The following is a 22,137-nucleotide window of genomic DNA, read 5'->3' on the forward strand; positions in this document are numbered from 1 at the left end:
CAGTGAGGCCTCTCTGGAACATGACCGAAAAAACATCATTTTACTGTTTTTATCAGTGCCGGCATCCAAATCTTCCTGAAAAATGGGTTCTGCTGTAAGAATCTCCCTGGTATATTATCGTTGTGTACTACAGAAACAGACAATGAAGCTGATCAGATAAATAATCACTACACATACAAAATCCTACCAATTTGCCTCTTGAAATGCAACAGGTTAGCTATTACTCACCTTATACAGGCATGTGTGAAGATCTTTACAAATACAGAAACATATTTTACTCTCACTAAGGTCCACTCACTAATGCCAGAAGAATTTCTTGCAAAACAGGAGTCCATATTTTGCACTGCCAACATTCTGACATGTGCATTCCACACGTTCTGAGTAAACTGAAGGACAAGAACTCAGCTCCCTTCAGTAAATCAGCAGTTTGAATAATACCCTTGAATGACCTCCATTATCAGTTTCTTCTTCCGAAGTGATGGGGATTCATCCAACCACTATATTTTAATAGGAACCGTGTCCGATGACCGGAAAATGTGGATTACGTGCACAGTGTGGCGTGTGCCTTAGGCAGACCAGTAGCCATGGACGTTGCTATGTGAAAGATCACTCAGCGACTCCTACATCAATAAGATAGATTTCTGCACACAGAATACTTTTATACTTGTAATGTACTTGTAACACTTAAATACTTTGAACGTACGTCAAATACTTGTATACTTGTAATGTACGTGTAATATTTGTATACTTCAAATATACATGTAGTACCTGTAATATACGGTAATACTTGTAATGTAGCTGAAGTACTTATATACTTGTAATGTAGGTGAAATATTTGTATACTTGATATGTACGTGTAATACTTCTAATGTACGTGTAATACTTGTAATTTACATGTAATACTTTTATACTTGTGATGTATGTGAAATACTTGTATACTTGTAATGTGCGTGTGATACTTATAATGTACTTGTGATATTAGTAATGTACTTGTGATACTTACATGACATATTCTACAGCATGTCAGGTTCAAGGCAAAAGTAAAATCTAATGTATATCCATTTACTGTGGATTTGGGCCAGTGGAAAAGTGTCAATGTTTACTGGTAATGTCAACAAATATATTATACTAGGGAAGTCCTATTACAAATAAAAAAAGAAGAGAGTATTTTCAGTGCATTCTATTTTTGCAATACATTATACATACATGGTTGAAATGTACTTTATAAACTGATTAATTTCTTAGCTAATTATATAAATTTAAATCAAGGTGGGATTGTTTCCATTACAAGGTTATCAGGAACTGCCAAAGGGCCCATTTTGTAATTGTTTAAAAGAATTCTGAACAAAGAAATGTTTTTTACCTGCACTGCAAGAGGCACGGAAATACTGGTTTAAATGCAATTATTCCCTATTAAGACACAGCAGAAAAAAAAAAATACGTCTTATGAGCCAGTTAGTTCAAAGACCACCTAGGGTAGTACAAAATTACATATAATGCTTGCAAAATTATAGTTCACTCTGTTGAAGGAGGAGTCAAACGTCAGAAGATCGGTCGCCGAATGAATTAAGGGACAACAACGATGCTGTACGTCAGTGCATTACATAAGATCAGTGAATGTCAGCAGAAAACGGAATGTTGCCAGCATAGTTAAAGGATCTGTGCCCTTAAGAAGCTGCACTCTCCTTTACACCAACTCCATCTTTCTTCTCCTCATGTAGTCTCAGATGTCGTGAAAGAGATTGTTTTGCAGTGAAACTCTTCTCACACTCAGTACAATTAAAAGGCCTCTCTCCTGTGTGTGTTCTCTGGTGTTGTATAAGAGTTGTGCTCAGAGTGAAACACTTTTCACAGACAGTGCACTTGAAGGGTCTTACACCTCTGTGTATTCGTAGGTGTTGTATGAGGGATGGTTTCAGAGTAAAAGTCTTATCACACTCGGTGCAGTTAAAAGGTCTCACTCCTGTGTGAATTCTTTGGTGTTGTAAAAGAGCTGTCTTATCAATAAAACATTTGTCACAGTTTGTGCAGTGAAAGGGCCTAATCCCCTTGTGAATATTTAGATGCCGTAATAGAGCAGATTTAACAATGAAACATTTTGTACACTGGGTGCAGGTAAAGGGCCGCACTCCTGTGTGTATTCTTTGGTGTTGTGTAAGAGCTGTTCTCACCCCAAAACTCTTTTCACACTCTGTGCACTTGAAGGGCCTCACTCCAGTGTGTATCCATTGGTGTCTTAGAAGAGAACCCTTTTCAGTAAACCTTTTCCCACATTCTGTGCAGGGAAATGGCCTTACTCCGATGTGTGTTCTCTGATGATTTAGGAGATTTCCTTTTTTAGTAAAGCTTTTCCCACAGTCAGTGCACTGAAACGGCCTTTCTCCTGTGTGTATTCTTCTGTGAATTACGAGATCAGACTTTAGAGTAAAGCGTTTTTCACAGTCTGTGCAGGGAAAGGGTCTCAGCCCTTTGTTGGGTCTCTGATGTGCCGCAAAAAATACCTTAGTCCTATATGCTTTCTCCCACTCACTGCTGGTCAAGCGTCTTTCTGTTGTCTGGAGATCGTGTTGTTGATTTAGGATGAAATTGTCAGTAAACGTCTTACACTCCGTGGATGTACTGGTCTCTCCCCTGTTCACACTTCTTTCTTCTGACTGGAAGGCTGCTGAATGAAAAAAAATGAAAAAAAAACAGGGAAATAGTTTACATAAACGAGCAACAATGTGTGATATTACATCTCAGTGGTTGGCTGTACTGCTACAGGAATGTTTTGCATGTTACAATGAGAGGCAGTACCAAGGATTCCTTTGATACACAAATGTTGGACACTCAGGTAATGTCAAATAGATAACAGACTCTTGTCGCTCATGAGACATACTAATGTCAGTCATGTGACAGACCCACATTATTTATATTTCCATTCTGTAATGCACTCAGCATACCTATAATTAACTTGCACGCATTTTCGCTCATTTTCCACGGCGTTTGCTGCCGTTAGAGCTTCAAACCGGGGTCAGGCTTTTCTGTACTCGGCGGCCATCTTGAGTGGGGGCTAGAGTGGTGGGAGCGCTCTAGTGGACCAGATATAAGGAAACAGTGGTGTACCGCGCTAGCGGTCGCGTTTGCGGGGGCGCCGTCCCTGCGCCGGAGTCCAGCCAGAGTCAGCCCGTCTGCACCCGTCCGCGCTAAGGACGAGCTGGACGGCTGGTCCCTGGACTCTGGTAAAATGCCATCCCCTCTTTGCAGCTATTCTCTCCGCGATCTGCTGGCTCTTAAACCTTGTAAAAATCGCTGTTCTCACTCTTACGAACCGGACGACTTTTTGCTCCCACCTCGTTGTGGCTGTTATCTTCCGTTAAGACCCCCCAACCCCGCCCCCATCTACCCTACCCCTGAACACCCCGTCACATCTAGTTCTAATATAGTAGAAGTAGAGGGCATCTTGGTTAATGCCCGCTCCCTTATCAAGAACAAGGTCATGTTTAAGGAGATGGTACTGGACAGAACGCCCACCCTAGTGTTTGTGACCGAAACCTGGGCTAAGGACTCTTCCGACCCTGATCTAATTGAGGCTGTCCCGGAAGGTTACTGCCTGGCCAGACTTGATAGGCAGGGACGAGTGGGAGGGGGGATAGCGATCCTTTACAAAGATCACTTTCAATGCCACATAGTACCCATGACTGATTCTCCTGACAGTTTTCAAGCTCTTTATTTCACAATAAAGGAAGAGCGACGCCCCTTTTTTAACGGTATCTTAATTTATCGTCCCCCCGGCTCGAGAACCCACTTCACGCACCACCTTCTCCAATCTCTTGAACCCTTTTTTGGCCAAGACAATTTTTCCATCCTGGGTGACTTCAACTACCACCTAGAGCGGCACGACCTCTCTGACACCTCCTGTCTCATTGAGGCCCTAGAATCTTGCGGGCTTACGCAACGTGTCACGGGAGCCACTCATCGTGCTGGCCACACCCTGGATGGCATCTTTTCCAATGACCCTCGTTTGACCTCCAAGGATCCGATCCATCTTTCCTGGTCTGACCACCTGGCGGTCCCTTTCCTTCTGAAACACCACAGGGAGAACCCCCGTAAACTAGGGAACCATACAAGAGAAACTTCTAGAAATTTCAGGAATATTAATAGCAATTCCTTTGTGCCCTGGGCTGCAAGCCTTGCTACCACCGGCCTAGATAGTGTACAGTCTGCAGTCGCTCACTTTGAACAGGTCACCACCAAGGCCCTGAATCAACTAGCCCCAGAACAATCCCGGTACCGCGCTAGAAAGAGACCTTCTGCCCCCTGGTTCTCCAACTCCCTTAGGCTTCTTCGGCAAGAAGTGAGGAGAAAGGAGAGGCTATGGCATGCTAGTTGGGACTTCAAGAACAAGGAAGCTCATCGACTTCTTGTTAAAAAATACAAAGCTGAAATTGCGCAGGCTAAACAAGAATACTTTGTGACCGCGACCTCCTCGCTCTCCTACCCGAAGGAACTTTTTAAAACTGTGGACTCCCTGATCAGATTGCAAGCCCCTGACCCCGTCATCTCTTCGCAGGACCTCTGTGATAAGATCGCCTCATTCTTCCACTCTAAAATTCAGGATATCCACCTAGCCCTCGAGGAACAAAGAGATGTTCTCAGTGCATCTACACCTAGGGTAGAGACGAGCTCGATCATCACTGAAATCTCCCCACCATGCACTCTGGACGCCTTTCCCCCGCTGGCTTTACAAGATCTTGAGCTACTGTTAGCCAAGACTAAGTCGGGTTCACCTCTGGACACCTGCCCACTGAAAGTCATCAAGCAGTGTAGGGAGACCCTCTTACCACCGCTGCTAGAGATAATGAATCTAGCCATTAGAGATGGCATTTTCCCTGCAGAGTGGAAGAAGGCGGTAGTAAAACCCCTGCTGAAAAAGGCCTCTCTGGATCCGGGGATCCTAAAAAACTTCCGGCCTATTTCCTTGCTCCCTGCTCCTGCGAAGATGCTTGAGACACACCTTAACAAGCATCTCGCTGCCTTTGTTGAAAGCTCAGGATGCTTAGACTCCTCCCAGCATGGATTCAGGAAAGAATTTAGCACCGAGTCAGCCCTCACCATCGTGCTTGACAAGATCCGAACGACAGTAGATGAGGGCCAGACCTCTTTCCTGGTCCTGCTAGATCTAACTGCGGCTTTCGACACCCTCTCCCCCTCAGTACTTACATCACGGCTGAGGGAGGTGGGGGTGAAGAACGCAGCTCTGGATCTCTTGATCTCCTTCCTCACGGGGAGGGAACAAAGAGTCAAGCTTGGGGAATTTCTATCTCCATCCCGTCCTGTGCTATGTGGGGTTCCTCAAGGGTCAGCACTTAGCCCGACCCTCTTTAATATCTATGTTACCCCACTAGCCAAATTAATAAGATCATTCGGGATGGAGGTAGTCTCGTATGCAGACGACACTCAAATCCTCGTCTCTCTTCCCCATTCAGATGAACTAATCGCCTCCAAGTTTAGATCTTGTATGGAGGCGGTTGGTAACTGGATGATCCAGAACTCTCTGAAACTGAATGGGGAGAAGACGGAGGTGATGGTGTTTGGGGGGAAAGAAAACATCTGGTCAGCCAATTGGTGGCCTGACTCTCTTGGAACGTGCCCTTCCCCCACATCTTCTGCAAAAAATCTCGGGGTGCTAATAGATCCTGCCCTTAACTTAGGCAACCAGGTGAGCAGAACCATTTCCACCTGTTGGGGCCTGATCCACACTCTGCGGAGGGTCAGGAAATATCTTTCCCTCCAGGCAAGAAAACAAATAGCTGTTGCCCTTATTGGCTCGCGTCTGGACTATTGTAACGCGCTGTATGCTGGACTTAATAAAGGACAGCTGCAGCGCTTACAGGTAGTACAAAACGCCATAGCCAGATTTGTCCTGGATATCCCCAGACGCTCTTCGGCCACTGCAGCCAGGAAAACGCTGCACTGGCTGCCGGTAGAATATCGTATCCGGTTTAAGGTCCTTTGTATGACCTATAGAGCCATTGCCAAAAAGAGCGACTCTGGAATAGGATCCATCATCTCCCACTATGTCCCCCGAAGGACTCTGCGCTCCTCTGGAAAACTGCTTTTGGCAGCCCCCCGTGTACGAAGAGCCAAATGGGGTGGCAGAGCCTTTTCCACCCTTGCTTCTAAGTGGTGGAACGAACTTCCTCTGGATCTGAGATCTCTCCCGTCCCTACAGAACTTCCGTACTGCCTTAAAAACCCTTTTCTTCCGCCAAGCATATGTTTAGGTCCCTATGTCCTTTTCCTGATCATTCTTTTATCTTTGGCTAGGCGCCTTGATACCTGCGGGTCATTGTTCTTGCGCATTATAAATTTTCTTTCAATTCAATTCAATTCAATTCAATTCATTAGTCAAATGAAGGACGCATGTTGGACAGCCATGTGGTATGCCATGTTATGCAGATTTGTAGACGGCACTGTTCTGGCCCTGAGCAGGTTTGAGTCTAACCAAACCTATGGACTAGTGGGACTACTCGAAAAGTCAGGTCTTCATCTTATTGTTTTTTTTTTTGTAGAGTTTTATATAGCGCGAACTAGAACCGAACCGAATCAGTTATCAGAGCGCTTTACATAGCACCAGTTACGTTACATGAGGACACACTTTCATTTTAGGCACGGGGAAATTAAGTGATTTGCCCAGAATCACAGGAGGTTTTGGCGTCGTTACCGAGACTCGAACCCAGATCCCCAGGTCCGAGGTCGAGCGCCTTAGCCGTTAGGCCAACCCCTCTCCCTCTCCTATTGTTGCATTCAAGAAGTGGGGGGGAGGTTCTTATGTGTAGTGACAGGTCCTTCCACACTTTACGAGCGAAGTAGGAGAAGGTGTGACTGACAGATATGGTTTTTCGTGTCTGTGGGATTTGAGCAAGGAGTGCGGACGAGCAGAGGTGTCTGGAAGGTTTCTTTGAGTAGATGCAATTGTTGAGGCATGCTGGACCAGTGCTATGTAATGCTTTGAAAGTGTGGGTGAGGAGTTTGAATTGTGTTCGTTTGTGTATGGAAAACGAGAGGGGGTCCTTCAGGTGAGGAATGATGTGAGTTCGGCATGGGAGCTTGAGCGTAACTGGCCTTAGAGTTCTGAATAGTCTGCAGGCCTCTGTGAGTTTTTTGTTGATCCTGGCATAGAGGATGTTCTCGTAGTTCAGCTTGCTTGTCACCAGGGTATGCATGACGGTTTTGCTGTTGCTGATTGAGAGCCGTTCAAAAATCATCTTCAGGGTATGGAAGCATGAGGTTGTGACAGCATTGACTTGAGCTGTCATGTCGAGTTTGCTGTCGATGACAAGCCAGAGGTTCTTGGTGTGGATGGTGGGGGTGAGTGTCAGTCCAAAAACTATTGCCCACCACGTAAAGCCCCATGGTGAAGTGCTCTTCACGAAGATCATGATTTCAGTCTTGTCAGCTTTAGACAACTGGTCTTCATCCAGTGGGTGATTTCAGTCATTCTGGTCTGTGAGGGAGGGCTTGAGCTGTGTATCGTTGGCATAGGAGAGGATGTTGGGAGAGTGGATGATGCTGGCTAAAGAGATCATTTCTGCGTTGCAGAGGGTCAGGCTCAGGGAGGATCCTTGCAGAACTTTGCAGATGAGGTCACCGTCATCCGAGGTATCAGGCTAATTGCCTGGTCCATCCAATCAGGAAAGAGCAGATCCATCAGATTGTGTGTCCTTAGATTTCAATGTTGTGCAGGCTTTGGATGAGGATGGGGTAGGAGACTGTGCTACATGCTGCAGAGTGTTCCAGGAGAATGAGGCCACCATGTTTCCTCCATCCAGAGTCATGCGGATGTCATCTGTGGCAGCGATGATGGCAGCTTCTGTGCTGTTGGTGGGTCTGAAACCAGACTGAGTGATGTTGAGAAGTTTGTGGTCGTTGAGGTATTCAGTGAGGAGTTTGTTGATGATTTTATCAAAGATCTTGGGCGGGAACAGTAGCAGGGAGATTGGTCTTCAGTTGGTAAGCATTGACGGGGCAGTAGGGGGTTCCATCAGCAATGGGAGAACCGGTGCCTATTTCCAAGCATCTGGGAAGGTTGTGGAATAGGAGGAAGCATTCAGAATGAGTGTGAGCATGGTGCTGATGGATTGCAGTACTCTGGAGATGGTGGGGCAGGGTTCTGATGGGGCTCCTGAGTTGATTGACTTCACGGTGGGAGCAGTTCTTATGAGATGATGGCGAGCATAAGTTATTTGGATAAGATCGGGAGGCCTTTGGAGAGGTCTGTCCGGTCCATTTGAGGTTTGAAGTTGCTGTAGATAGTGGTGATTTTGTTGCTGAAGAACTGAAAGTGCTGCAGAGGTCCTCCGAAGGGGTGATTGAGTTGAAGGCAGCGGCCTGTGAGGTCAAATGCTTCACAACGGTGAACATTTCTTTGCTTCTGTTGGTGCTGGTATTGATGCGATCCACCGGAGCGGCACGTTTGGTGGCTAGTTCCTTTGGTGGACTTGTCTGAAGGTGGATTTGGACGGTGCTCCTGTCTGCATTCGTGTTGGATCTGGCCTCGTGGCATGGTTTCCCGTTCCTCAGCGCCCCGTTAGCCTAGCCCTGCATCCAGAAACCCCTTGTCGTCCCGTTCCCTGTCCGACCCACTCCCTACACGACCCTACCAACGGACGACCATTCCCACAGTCTCTTCCCGGTACCGGGCGCCCAAACCTGCATCACCCCACAGGGCCACCGGCCGCCATTACCCTTCCCGAGGCCCCTGACTCCATAGCCCTTGCCTGACCCCGGCCCCAGCGAAACTTAGGCTGCAGACGCGCCATGCCCGGCTGGGGGGTAGAGGGCTTCCTGAGTGAGATAAGACCAAGGAGTTTCGATTGCACTCTGGCCTCCCCGAGAGCTGGCTCCAGAACCTGCTGGGCGTATGGGAATCCCCGGACGCATCTTCAAAAGGATCAAAGGGCCAGCCGACGGAACACTCCGACGACCAGCCCCGAGGCATGAGATCTCTGCCTGCGAGGGTCCGGACATCAAAGGGCCACTGCGCTGTATCAAGGCCCGCCCAACAACTAGCAGGCAGTTGTATCCTGGACAAGAGAGCCCTGCTGATCTGATCGCGGCTCAACACTTGGGGAGAAGACTGAACTTTGGAACTTATCGAGCCCTGCTGAAGAAGGAACTGGAACCTCAGAGCCCTGCTGACATCGTCGCAGCTCATCCTTGAACTTTAAGAACATTCGTGGAACACCCTGAGCCCTGCTAACGTGGTCGCGGCTCCTCAAGAACCAACAGACACTCTGTTCACTCTGGATCAAGCCCTACTGACCTCGTCGTGGCTCGAGGAGAACTCTGGTCCGGCTGGACCATCGACGCTACCAACACGACCTGGCTCGAGAAGAAGTGAGTGGAGCAGCCAGTACGACCTCCATCTTCCGTATCCCCCGGCTCGAGGATTGAGAGCTGTGCGAGGGTACGTTTCGTACGGGCCTAATACTGAGACTGTCCCGCTTCCCTCCTCCTTACCACTGAGACTTTACGATCCCTCGATCGCTTGTAAATACGTGTTCATTTTGCCTCAAACTCTACTGTGTGATAAATAACTTGCTTACTGAAATCCACGGTGTGGTGTCCGTTCATAAGTGTGGTGTGAGCTCAGTGTGTACGATCTTAGACACAAAGTCCTCCCCGGCGAGGACCTCACGTTAGGATTCTGCAGTATTCCTGGGAGAGGTGGGTCACGGGTTGTCGGGAGAGCATATCCTGGCCTCTGGGATCGCCCCTTCTAACAATTGTCCTGGCTCGTTCTCCGTTTGCTCTCTAGTTGTTTTCAGTGGTGATTCATCCGTCTGAGTGTTCGTGTACCAAGTGTCCTGGGGTCTGGATCTTGCTGTTCTGCTTTGTTTGGGGTGAAGGGGGAGGAGTCAGTGCAGGAGGTGACAGATGTACAACATTGGGGGCCCTAAGGGTCCAAGGGACCCATCTCCCACCCCAGAGGCCTGCTATCAGGAGGCTCACTGTCAGCACACCTCCTGACAGCTTCTTTGCCTGTGCGCCGCATCTCCAAAGGGAGAATGCAAAGGGATTCCCTCCATTGCCCCATGTAAATGAGAGAACACACTCTGGTGATAGCATTGGCACTATATTGGTGCAAGCACTATCTGTATTACAAAAAGGACAGCACAAGCGGCTGTGGCCCCTTCAATAATACCAAAGTGCCCCAGGGCACGTAAAGTGGGCAACCATGTTCATTGTGCCCCTGGGGCACTTTCCATAATACGACCCCGTAAGTGTAGATGGCCAGGTGCTTGGTTGATGCACGTCTTCCCCTAATACCGGAAGTGAGGATAGGCAGACACTTACTGGAGGTATGTGTCACTGTAATCCCAGCTGGAGCGGTCAGCCTTCGCGTGATTCTATGTAGGAAAGCATCATTTCTTACCTGGAGCACAACTGACGTTTTGTGTTTCCTCTGGCCTCGGATAGGTAGTGGGATGGCCCTCCTCCTCCTCCTCCTCCTCTTTAATGATGACCGAAATTATATTGGTCATCGTCCCATAGCCTAAAATGAATTCAAACCAAAATATAATTACAACATTTGCATTTCAATGTACTGTCTGCATGAGTGTGAAATCTGCTGACTGACTGCATAAAGCCCCAATACCTTGCACAACTGGAACATACAACTCTAACTTGATGAGCAAAGAATGGAGGGAAAAGGAACTCTTTACACAACTCCCATAAGTGTATCTGTGCAGGTGCCGTATTATGAAAAGTGCCATTGGGGCTCAATGGGCATGCGTGCCGGCTTTGCACGCTCCTGTGGCACTTTGGCATCACCGGAATGGCTGCAGAAGTTTGTGCGGCCCTTTCTGTAATACAGATAGCGCTGACGCACATATAGAGCCAGTGCAATTACCAGAGGGCGTTCCCTCACTTGCATGGGGCGTGGCTTCTTGCAAATGAGGGAATCTCTTTGGCTCTGAGCCCGCGTATGATTAAAGACACGGGCGCGGAGGCAAAGAAGGTGTCAGGAGGCGCTATGACAGCTAAAGACACCCAAAAGTTGGTGCACTGTCAGTGCACCCCCAGATAGTAGCCCTCTGGCGGGTGGAAAAGGGGGTTTTATGGACCCCCAAGACATCCCCTTGCAGGCGGATGCAGTCACTCACTGCACCCACCTGCAAGGTGGTCTCTTTCCCCTCTTAAAAGTGCAGGGGGGTTGCCACCTGTCTAGTGAAACACAGGGCGGCTGCTTCAAAGCTGTGCTGTATTTCACTGAATGCGCAGCCCCCAGGGCAGCACGAGTTTGCAGCTGCCCCGGGGGGCAGCCATTGAACATAAGAAGGCGCTTTCCCGGGTTGCACTTGGCACACCTTTTAAAAGCTGTGCCAGGCACTAACAAGGAAAATGCACCACATTTAAAAAAGCGTCCCCAGGTCTTCATGTGCATCTTGGCTATGAAGCAGACTCCCAAAAGTACAAGCTTCTCTTCCTCCTGAACGATGGACTGACACACTCATCTCTCACCTCCTAAGCGTGGCATGAGTTACAGTCAATAAATGTCTGCCGCGATGTTGTGATGCATCCAGCATTCAATCAGAATGAGGCTATTGTTTATTGCAGCCTGATCTTGGTTTGTATCTTTAGTTTATATGATTTGTTGTATGGGTGTCAGCTGAGGAGTTAGATTGGAATTGAATAGGTTTTTCCGCCTCGGATTCAACCGCTCGTCTTTAAACCAGCGGCTGCCACATCCCTCACTCTCTCTAGTAAAACAGAGCTACCCAGATTATGAAAAGCCCCAAAAAACACAAACACATCAGTCGCTGGGGTGAAAACGATACTCTTTCTGAATCATAGTTGGCGAAGCATTACACCTCATGTAAAACATGGAGGCCTGAGGACTGTGTACAAACACCTGTCTCATCTGAATTACGCCCCTACCCAGCAGTAACAGCAGACGACAGGGTGTAAAGCAAAACACTTAAAAATTGTTTAAATAATTAAATGGAAGACAGCTTGTCACACCCCTTTCTACATGATAATCTGTATATATTGCACAGGTAGAGTTCAAAGCAGGGGAGCCAAAACCAACTGACACCGATGTACATTAAACTGATTAAATGTGTTTGCAAGAAATTTCAAACTTGTATTAATGTTATCTGTTTTGTGAAAATAAAGACATGTACTATCTATGTCTCATAACTCAAGTGACCTCGGAGTTCCATTATCTTGCAAAACCACTAGCCCTTCAGCCTCATTCATGTTTCACAAGGGAAGTCCTTGGTGACTTGTAATATGTTTATAATTACAGCAGAGGATACTTCATCCTGTTTTTAGGTCTCGCCTAGGCAGCAATAGCGCTGTCTCTTCGAGACATGCAGTATCTAGGGTAAAGGATTGTAAAAACGCCCATCATTTTCACTGGTTCCTATTGCTTTCCTTTAGAAATGCTGTCTTTTCATTGGTGAATACACTTAATAGTCCCTGCTTTTAGAAATTTGTATCCTCCCATGAGGACAGGTGCTCTTACACATGTTCTTACTGTTCAGGTTATTTATTTAAACAGAACTCTTTTTTTTATTGGGCTGTTCCTTTGCTCCTTAAGTGTTCTGTTTACTTGTGCAATTAAACTTCCTTTTGCTTAATTTGCTTGCAGTGGGGTCCCAGTGCCTCCCCATGACCCTTCCCACAGCACTGCTCCAGACCCCGACACCCCTCTGAGGCCGTTGATGTTTTCCTCACAACACTGCTTTAAAGATATTTAAAAAATGTTGCTTTTATTCATATAGCGCACTTGCTCATGGGGGGAATTAAACAATCCAGCTGACGGCAGACTCGATTCCGGATGCCCAGGTTCCCAGGTGGCAGCTTCCACCGCTGCGCCATATCCTTTCCTTGGCCAGGTTGGAGGTGAAGTCCTATATGTGGTCAAAAAGATCACTTAGGACGCCTAGTGACAGTCTGTGGTACTGCACCCTCACAACACTGCCTGTTGTTTGCTGATGTGAGGCTTCTTGCATTGCAAATGTTTGGCCCGCATAAAGACAAGCCACATTCTTTCAGGGAACAACCAAAAAAATGAATGTTCTTTGTGAGTGCCAGAAGCACATGTTTAAGTCTTAAAAAGACACGTGCCTCAGCTTGTGAATGTGGTATGTTTGAGTAAGGGGAGTTTGGGAAGTTGCCGGAGTCCTTCCTGCTCGGTTATGAAGAAGCTTGCACAGCTAGTGCCTAGGCTGCACTTGTTTTGTTTTATGGACTCATAGTTCTTCTGCCTGCACTGTAACTAAACTGCGTGCGAGGGGAGCTTGGAAACCACCCGTGCCTATGCTACTGCCCATCCCACACATACCTATGCTTCTGCCAATGCCACACATGCCTATGCTCCTGCCCATGCTACCCGTACCTATGCTACTGCCCATGCCACCCGTGCCTATGCCACTGCCCATCCCACCCATACCTATGCTACTGCCTATGGCACACGTGCCTATGCTACCGCCCGTGCCGCACATACCAATGCTACTGCACATGGCACATATACCTATGCTACTGCCCATCACACACATGCCTATGCTACTGCCCATGCCACCCATGCCTATGCTACTGCCCATGCCACACATACCTATGCTACTGCCCATGCCACACATGTCCTACATGTGTGAAACGTGTACAGTGTTTGATCTGTGTTTGCAATCCTGTTTGCTACACAAAAGCCAAAATGATGGCCTTTGCCACAGCTTGTTTTATTATTGTTACTGCGTAGCATTGTTGTTGCTGTTCGGCCATTGTTGTTGCTTGTTATGCAATGCACTATGTTGGCTTAGAACAGTTCAAGGGCTTGGAGCGCCTGGAGGTCCTGCAGAGAGCCCAGTTGGTTTAGTGGCGGCACAAGGGCCCCTTCTGAGATTGTGTCCGAGGGAGGGGAGGGGTTGGGCATGGGGTAAGGGGGGCACTCCTCTCTTGCCGCCGCTTTGTGGTGGGTGTGTTGTCCACATTCTTCCAGTTCCATTAGCCAAGCCTTGGCTTTGTCTAGAATATTTATTTATTTATTTTAAGTTTTTATTGAAGTACTTGACATTCCACATCTTAGCAAAAAAATACAGAATAAATAATAAGGCTTGATACTCTAACATAACACATATAATAAAACTATAAATAATAATAATAATACAGGCATATAATCAAGATAAGCAAATACATACTTTCTTAATCTACTGACACACGTATCCATTAATCAAAATATGATCCCCGTATTTTTGAGAATTTTCTCAACCCCCCAATCCTTTGTGCATATATATATTCACTTTTCCTGACGCGTTTCATTTTTTGAAACCACTTCTTTATCGTCAGCACCGTTTCTGACCTCCAATACTGAAGTAACAATGATCTTGCCACTGCAATAACGATGTACACAAGCTTAACTGACGATTCAGACAATTTAAGTTCTGGATCAAAAACATATAATATTAAGTTAACATAGCAAGGAGCAATGATCTTTAAATAAATTTGAACAAAGCAAAAATTTCCTGCCAAAATATCCTAATTTTTGAACAATGGACCATGATATGTGACCAGTTAGCAGGACCTTGTTGTCTACATCTAAAACAAATAGGTGGAGTGTTGGGATACATTTTAGAAATCACTGCTGGAGTACGATATAAGAGCCATTTACTAAAGAAAAACATTCTTGGCCAATTAGCGCCTCTCAAAACACTAGAATAATGAAGTGATTTTATTTAATTTGCCTGACATATTTTGTCGGACTCCCTGCTGGGATTAATGCATCTGATTTCAAAGGAGGTTCTGGGAAAGCAGAGCGTGCTGCAGGCGTAAAAAACTAAAAACAAATACCCACTACTTTAAATGAATGCAAGTAACCGTTCTGTTGAACCGAATTCTATGGCAGTCCACAGCGGCTTCGGATTATGCTTCTCTTTCTTTACTAAAAGAACACAGCAGCCAATCAAACTTTAAATAGCATAACCCGGAAGGACTGCCCCTCCATAGTATGCACCAATCAGGTCCCCCCAAAGGTATCAAAGTCCTGAACACTAATCTTCTTTCTCTTTCTTTGCTGCTGCAGCAGCGAGTTAAGTGCATTCATTTTACTATATCTAGAGTGATTTTGGTTACTATGCGATTTATTTCAAATGTATAATGTGTTTTAATAGTCACGATCAATCTGTGTTACAAGTAAATTGCTGTATTGTTGCCGATATATATTTACTGGTGGCTTGAGTGGCGCGGGAGTGGGACAGACGTGCTCTGCGCACTCGTGGAGCAGTCCGCTTTTCATTGCCACAGGATTCGTGCATGCGCGGACAGCTGTATCAGGTTTTTATTTCCGATTGGCTGAGTGCGCATACGCTTCTAAGGACAGCTCAATCCCCGGTCCTCAGTGAACGCCCGACGGAGTGGCTAAGTGTTGCAGGGCACTGCCCCTAGAGGGAATAAAGGCGTGGCACCCTCCACACTTAAAGAAAATAGTTTTTCCTAGTTAGTCTTCTAGTTAGTTGGGATACAGAGTTTTGGCAAATATATTGGATATAAAAGAGATAGGCTTTGGGTCTGGAATAAATTTATACTCAGGTTGGTGTGGGATGTTAGGGCCTTTTTCACCCCTGGGTTCACCCCCAAAAACCTCCTCCACACCTCCAATAGCACGATGGCGTACTACCCCGGGGAGGTTGACCAGTGGGCAGATTATAATGACTACGCGGAATTTGAGGAGGTGCCCTATGAGCATCAGATGGAGTAGCAGTTGGTGGAAGCCCTGGATACCCACGTCCAGGGGTCTGTGAACAGGGCGCTGGTCAAAGTTTTACAACCATTTACTAAGCCCCTGGAAAACTATGGAAAGCGTAAATTTAAGGCATCTCTTGGCGAGCCATCATTTCACTCCTCAGCTGAAGTCCTTTCCCGGGTGCCGTCTAATGTCAATAAAGACCATGGTTATGGCGGGTCCCTCCCTTCTTGAAATTCAGCTCTACTGAACCCAGGGGAGGCGGAGGAGTCTCTTCCTGCCGCCCCGGACACATTTGACTTCGAGCAGGACAGGGAAGAACCTAAAAAGGCAACCAAAAGGAAGCGCAAAACTCACAATATGAGTAGTGCCCCACCTAATAAAAAACTGCTGTTCGACCACAGAAACATTATCCACCCGAGGTCTACCGAATGGGGACCATGTGTTGAGGTAGCACACTAAGTACAGGGGAACCTCCGACAGAGATTTGAGCACGAGGTGTGCGCTACTTTGAGGTCAGAATACCCTAGGCCTTCCTTATTGGGCAAATTGGAAGACACGCCAGAATTGCGTCCTAATTTGGCTACGTTTATGAAAAAGTTTGCTAAAGGCCAAAAAAGGGGGAGACAGGGCATGGAGAGGGTGCCAGGATAAACTACTGGATATATCTGGACCTCTCACTAAGATCCTTGATTCAGCCGTTCAGGCTAAAGATTCCAACACCCCATTAGGTGCAATGGAGGTACTAGAATGGGCGCTGAGAGCTCTCGGTTTTCTTGGCAATGCGCTTTATCAACTGAGAGGAGACGGTCATTCCTAATGCGAACTGACCCACAACTTGCAGACATGGCTACGACGGAAGCTGGTACCCAGCCGAATGGGTTACAATTTGGTGACAAATTGTAAAAGAGTTGGGGAAATATGTGGCGACATTCTCGGCACTTGACAAAGCTCAAAGTAACATCAAGAAGGTTTTTACCAGGGCCGGGCGCTTCAGGGTTCGAGCAACCGGCTGTGGATTCAATCAGACCTCCAGAGGCTTCGATCAAAAAGGACATGGCAGAGCCCAGCCGTCAAACCTCTACTCCACTCGAGACCATGGTGCAGAGGCAGGCAGCACAAGGGAGGGTATCGAGGACAGAATAACAGCGGAGAAGCCTCCTATTCAGGTAAACTCATTCATGGTGGAGGTCACAGTGGGAGGCCGGATTACCTTGTTTCTACACAGGTGGGAGAGTTTGACGAGTGACCTTTGGGTACTTCAGAAAGGACAGGGTTTTCAGATAGAATTGTATGTGGCCCCACAACAGACACCTACTTATACATTTTTCCCGTGTAGAAATGTCTTTCCTAGACAACGAAGTGGCGTCCCTCAAGAAAAAAGGGGCAATTGTAAAGACAGCCCCTCACAATCACGGTTACATCAGCACCGTATTCTTAGTTACAAAGAAGGATCGGGGCTTCAGATTAGTTTTAAATGTCAGGGAGTTCAACTCTTGGGTAGTGTATTGCTACGTTAAGATGGAGAGCATACACTTACTGTGAGATCTGCTCTTAGAAAAAGATTGGATGGTGCGTCTCGATTTAAAAGACGCGTATCCATTACGAAACCCCAGAAACTGTGGCTGACCCTTAATTCAGCACCTCAATCCCCGTTCAATAAATAAAAAATGTCCTGTGCACAACACTTCCGAAGTCCGCCGCAGTTGGCCTCCACTGGAATCCAGACAATAGATTTTGAAGGAATGAAAGGTGCAGCTGATGTTTGACTGCATGTTTTCCTATAAGGAATAAAAGAAACTTAAAGGACTTCCTTATTAGCGTTTGGACTCTTTTCCTGGTGCACCTTCCATTCCTTTAAAATGTAAAAGACTCGGAGGTTCCTTCGATTCCAATAGAGAACCAAATTGTACAAGTTTTCTGCCATGCCGTTCGGACTTTCATCCGCCCCTTGGTGTTTCACCGAACTCCTCAAACCAGTGGTTCAATTCTTGAGGGAGAGAGGAGTGAAACTCATCATTTATTTAGAAGACATTCTTACTATGGCACAGAGTGTGAATACAGTTCTTCGACATCTAGCATGGACGACTCAACTCTTACAACTTTGAACTAGCATAAGCCGAAACCTCTGTGGACTGCCATAGAATAAAAAAATTCTAGCTGATGCGTCAAGAATTTTCATTTCTATCAAGGACACAGAGACGAGGATTAACCCACCCTGGAAACATTAATATACAATAGATAATATGGATTGTTCATATTGAAAACTATGATTTCATGCAAGGTTCTGTATAATGATGTTGGGTTTCTTCCCGCCCGTAATAATGTTTGAAGTATATCCAGTGTGTGGTATATTACGGCTTGCTCTGATCTCCTGAAAAGAGAATATAAGCCGTAATATACCACTCACTGGATATACTTCACACATTATTATAGGCGGAAAGAAACACAACATCATTATACATAACATTGCATGAAATTACAATTTTCAATATGAACATTTTGATGTTTTGTAAAGAAAGAGGAAGATGATTAGTGTTCAGGACATTTATACCTTTGGGGGTTACATGATTGGTGCATACTATGGAGGGCCAGTCCTTCCGGGTTATGCTATTTAAAAGTTTGATTGGCTGCTGAGTTATTTCAGTTAAGAAAAAGAAGCATAACCCTCGCCTCAGATTCCTTAATAGAATAGAAAATTCTTGACGCGTCAGTTAGAAACATTTCTATCCCTGTATTTCTTCTGAAAGGCTGATGAAATTGATTATCTTGGATTTCTTTTGGAAACTTATTTCTTGCTTTGGGAGTCTGAATGGACTGATTGAGTCCTTTGTGGTCTTTGGCTGTTTAACACCGGGCCGCTGTGGCTACAATATCTCTACACTGCGCCTTTTTGCTGTGGGGCCGCTGTGGCTACAATATCTCTCCTCTGCGCCTTTTTGCTGTGGGGCGGCTGTGGCTACAATATCTCTCCTCTGCGCCTTTTTGCTGTGGGGCGGCTGTGGCTACAATAGCTCTCCTCTGTGTCTTTTTGCTCTGGGCCCGCTGTGGCTACAATATCTCTCCTCTGTGCCTTTTTGCTGTGGAGCGACTGTGGCTACAATAGCTCTCCTCTGTGCCTTTATGCTGTGGGGCCGCTGTGGCTACAATATCTCTCCTCTGTGCCTTTTTGCTGTGGGGCGACTGTGGCTACAATAGCTCTCCTCTGTGCCTTTATGCTGTGGGGCCGCTGTGGCTACAATATCTCTCCTCTGTGCCTTTTTGCTGTGGGGCGGCTGTGGCTACAATAGCTCTCCTCTGTGCCTTTATGCTGTGGGGCCGCTGTGGCTACAATATCTCTCCTCTGTGCCTTTTTGCTGTGGGGCGGCTGTGGCTACAATAGCTCTCCTCTGTGCCTTTTTGCTGTGGGGCCGCTGTGGTTACAATATCTCTCCTCTGTGCCTTTTTGCTGTGGGGCGGCTGTGGCTACATTAGCTCTCCTCTGTGTCTTTTTGCTGTGGGGCAGCTGTGGCTACAATATCTCTTCTCTGCGCCTTTTTGCTGTGGGGCGGCTGTGGCTACAATATCTCTCCTCTGCGCCTTTTTGCTGTGGTGCGGCTGGTGCATTAAACGGCCATGCATGCGCGGTCCCAACCCTGTGCCCCGATCACAAAGGGTGTTGTGTAAGCAAACTTTAATGGAAACCAAAAACTGTTTTATTATTGTCATGCCCACATCACCAAGATATATTTTTTTAAACGGGGCCAACTTTTTATTCTGCAGCAAAATATTCTAAATAGGTTAGGTGAAAATAGATGAATTTTATAAAGGACCCTAACGATACATCTACAAAATATTAAAATCTGGCACAGTGCCCATGAGCCATGTGAAATAACGTGCCCACACTTTGCCTAAAGGTGGTAAAATAAATCACTTTATATTTTCTGGTGAATAAAAACAGCATGTACTCTGGAAAGATCCTTCCAAATTAGACCACTCATGCTCTTCAATTTCATTCTTTCTTACATAGACTGCACACGGGTGCCAGCCTAATAAGTCTGTGCGCAAACATCACGTATGGGAACTCCACCATTGCCACCTCCCACACCCAGTCTCCAGCTGCCATGAAAGAGCCAGCGAACCTGTCGACAGGAGAGGTGGGAACAGATCTTAACTCCAGTCCCCATCACATACCAGAGGGGTACAGGTGTTAAACGCTCAGTGCTGACAAATACCGTGATCTGCAGGTCATGAGTAAGGCCAACTCGCTCTTTCATCCTTTCGAGGGTGGTAAACAGTGCCATTAATTTAACTTTTAGAGACACTCCTTATTTATAGAACTTAGAACCAGTAGAAGTATTGTACGAAGTGCCACATAAAAATTTTATTATTATAAACAGATTTTCAATCTCAGAAACAAACCTGATCTTTGAAACAGCTACATTAAAAAACTGAAGCAAACTGAGTTTACACTATTTAAGCTACGTTTATAATAGCAAACAATAAAAATTAATTTTGTCCAAAGTATATCTTCATCATTCACATTTTAAAAGTAGAGGCAAACCCATTTGTTCCAATGTTTTTCGTATGAACGCAACAAATATGGAGCATATTGAGTTAGATCTATTATTTTTCCCGCCTGCATATTTTAAACTTACAGTGGCCTTCAGGCCCGCCCATTGCTTACCATTGGTTGGCTTTACTGTTACTCAAATTTGTTTGACTCTTATTAGTCAGCTTTTGTGGCTTTCTTCCTCTTCTGTTATTTGTTCCTCTCCTGGAGCAGAGACAGATTACTTGCATCTCTCCACTGCTCCCTTTTCAGGCTTCTACTTTTTATCTTTTTGGTTGAGCATTCTAGGAGAGTGCATGTGTTTTCCAGCTGTCTCCGTTATGCACTTCAGGTTCCTCATCCTCTTTCTTGCCTTTGTATTTCCACCCTCTCTCTCCTTCTGTTGCCCTTCTTGCTTCCTTAATTCCCACCCACCTTCTTGCTGTTCTTGCCTGCTACTCCCCTCTGTTGTCTGTGTGCGTCCCTACCATTCCTTTGTCCTTTTACTTCACATCAATACCCAACCTAGCTCCGTTGCACGTGCGCTTCCCCATGGCCACTTACCTTCCATTGTCCATGTGATCCCGATCCCTGCACGCCCTCTCTTTTTTGTCTGTTTTGCGCACTGTCTGCTATCCCCCTGCTTCTGCATCGCTTACTAGAAGTAGCTTAAGTAATGAAAGAAAATCCACAAAACAAGAAAAGGGTGCAGTACCTGTTACTAGGTGTCCCTGTGGAGTTGTAAATCCATATAAGTCCTGCAGTCTTAATGCAATTATAAAGAGAAAGATTGCAACTGAGCAAATCGTTTCCAATTGTTATTATTGGAAATGAGATGCTAAATAAACAACAATGGTGCATTTTTAAAACGCAAAGCAACAAAAATCTAACTTCCAATAAAACCAAATAGAAACTTGTGCTCAGCTGCAAGGTTTCTCTTTATAATTGCAGTAAGGATGCAGTACCTTATGTGATCAATAGAGGTCCCTTTACAACGCCACAGGGACACCTCGTAGCAGCCTGTGGTACTGCACCCTTTTCTTGCTTTGTGGATTTTCTTTTATTCCTTATGCTACTGCTGGGATATTTTTTGAAGAAAAAAAAATAATGTAACAGACGTTATCACTTGCAACGGCAATAACTCAAACTTTCAATAATGCGAGACCTACTGCATTGCAAATGCTTGTCTATAAGTGGGGGTCCACAGTAATGTGGTGTGGCCGCTAGGCGTGTCTTGTGAAACACAGACCTCCTCTGTGAGTCCAGACATGCTGTCCAGTAAAGAACAGTTACAGGGAGAAGTCCCACCCACCACAGACCGTATTGTGTTCAGTCTGGAAGCACCACAGGGAGGGCGTCTTCAAAGGGCAGGGCCTGCGGGTTAGAAGAAATACAACTTAACACTCTGGCCAAACTAGGGCACCCCCGACACCCATACAGGACCCTCAGAGAGCCTCCCCAGGGGAGAGCAGGTGGTAAGCTTCCTAGGTGTGTCATGTGAGACCACGTGTGTGTTTGTGCTCTGAGACTTCCACCACGTGTCACTCACCTGAGGGACAGTCACTGCCATGTTTCCTCTCGGCGTCATCATCCACAGGCCTCAGATCTTCTGTCTCTTTTAATGAAGACACACAGGAGGCAGTCATAGAGTCTGTTTCACAGGAGCACAGCATTAATATTATCATAAAGGTTAAAAAATAAAGCTATTAAAAAAAACAAAAAAAACATTTACTAAATAAATTATTTAAACTAGGCACATGGCTTCTAATTAAATGTAATAAGTATTTTTTAAATCTAAAAATGCCAGTGACGGTAGGATGTTTTAAATACAATTATTAAATCGTTATTTATAAATGAAACTAATATATTTAAATTAGTTA

General features: G+C 45.9%; 1 protein-coding gene across 2 annotated transcripts; it reads right to left on the minus strand.

Annotated features, from left to right (window-relative positions):
* Positions 1 to 1,167: 1,167 nt before the first annotated feature.
* LOC144768781 (uncharacterized) lies at positions 1,168 to 21,908 on the minus strand. Of its 2 annotated transcripts, none has more exons than XM_078652838.1 (3): positions 21,807 to 21,908; positions 10,420 to 10,539; positions 1,168 to 2,662 (listed from the first exon to the last, which is right to left on the minus strand). In XM_078652838.1, the coding sequence occupies exons 1-3, from the start codon at positions 21,901 to 21,903 to the stop codon at positions 1,668 to 1,670; spliced, it is 1,212 nt and encodes a 403-aa protein (XP_078508964.1). In that variant the 5' UTR covers positions 21,904 to 21,908; the 3' UTR covers positions 1,168 to 1,667. The 2 variants fall into 2 exon arrangements, with proteins under 2 accessions (XP_078508964.1, XP_078508878.1); XM_078652752.1 differs by having other exon boundaries at positions 1,168 to 2,665; positions 21,807 to 21,905.
* Between the last annotated feature and the right edge of the window lie 229 nt (positions 21,909 to 22,137).

The sequence above is a fragment of the Lissotriton helveticus genome, chromosome 1_1 (assembly GCF_964261635.1).
Source record: "Lissotriton helveticus chromosome 1_1, aLisHel1.1, whole genome shotgun sequence".
NCBI classification, from domain to species: Eukaryota; Metazoa; Chordata; class Amphibia; order Caudata; family Salamandridae; genus Lissotriton; species Lissotriton helveticus.

Excerpts from the sequence above, each read along its gene's own strand:
- LOC144768781 (XM_078652752.1), bottom strand. The coding sequence starts at position 21,903 with ATGACTGCCTCCTGTGTGTCTTCATTAAAAGAGACAGAAGATCTGAGG. Across the intron at positions 10,540-21,806 it reads TGGCAGTGACTGTCCCTCAG|GCTATGGGACGATGACCAAT; the intron begins GTGAGTGACACG and ends AATTCATTTTAG. Across the intron at positions 2,666-10,419 it reads AAACGTCAGTTGTGCTCCAG|CAGCCTTCCAGTCAGAAGAA; the intron begins GTAAGAAATGAT and ends TTTTTCATTCAG.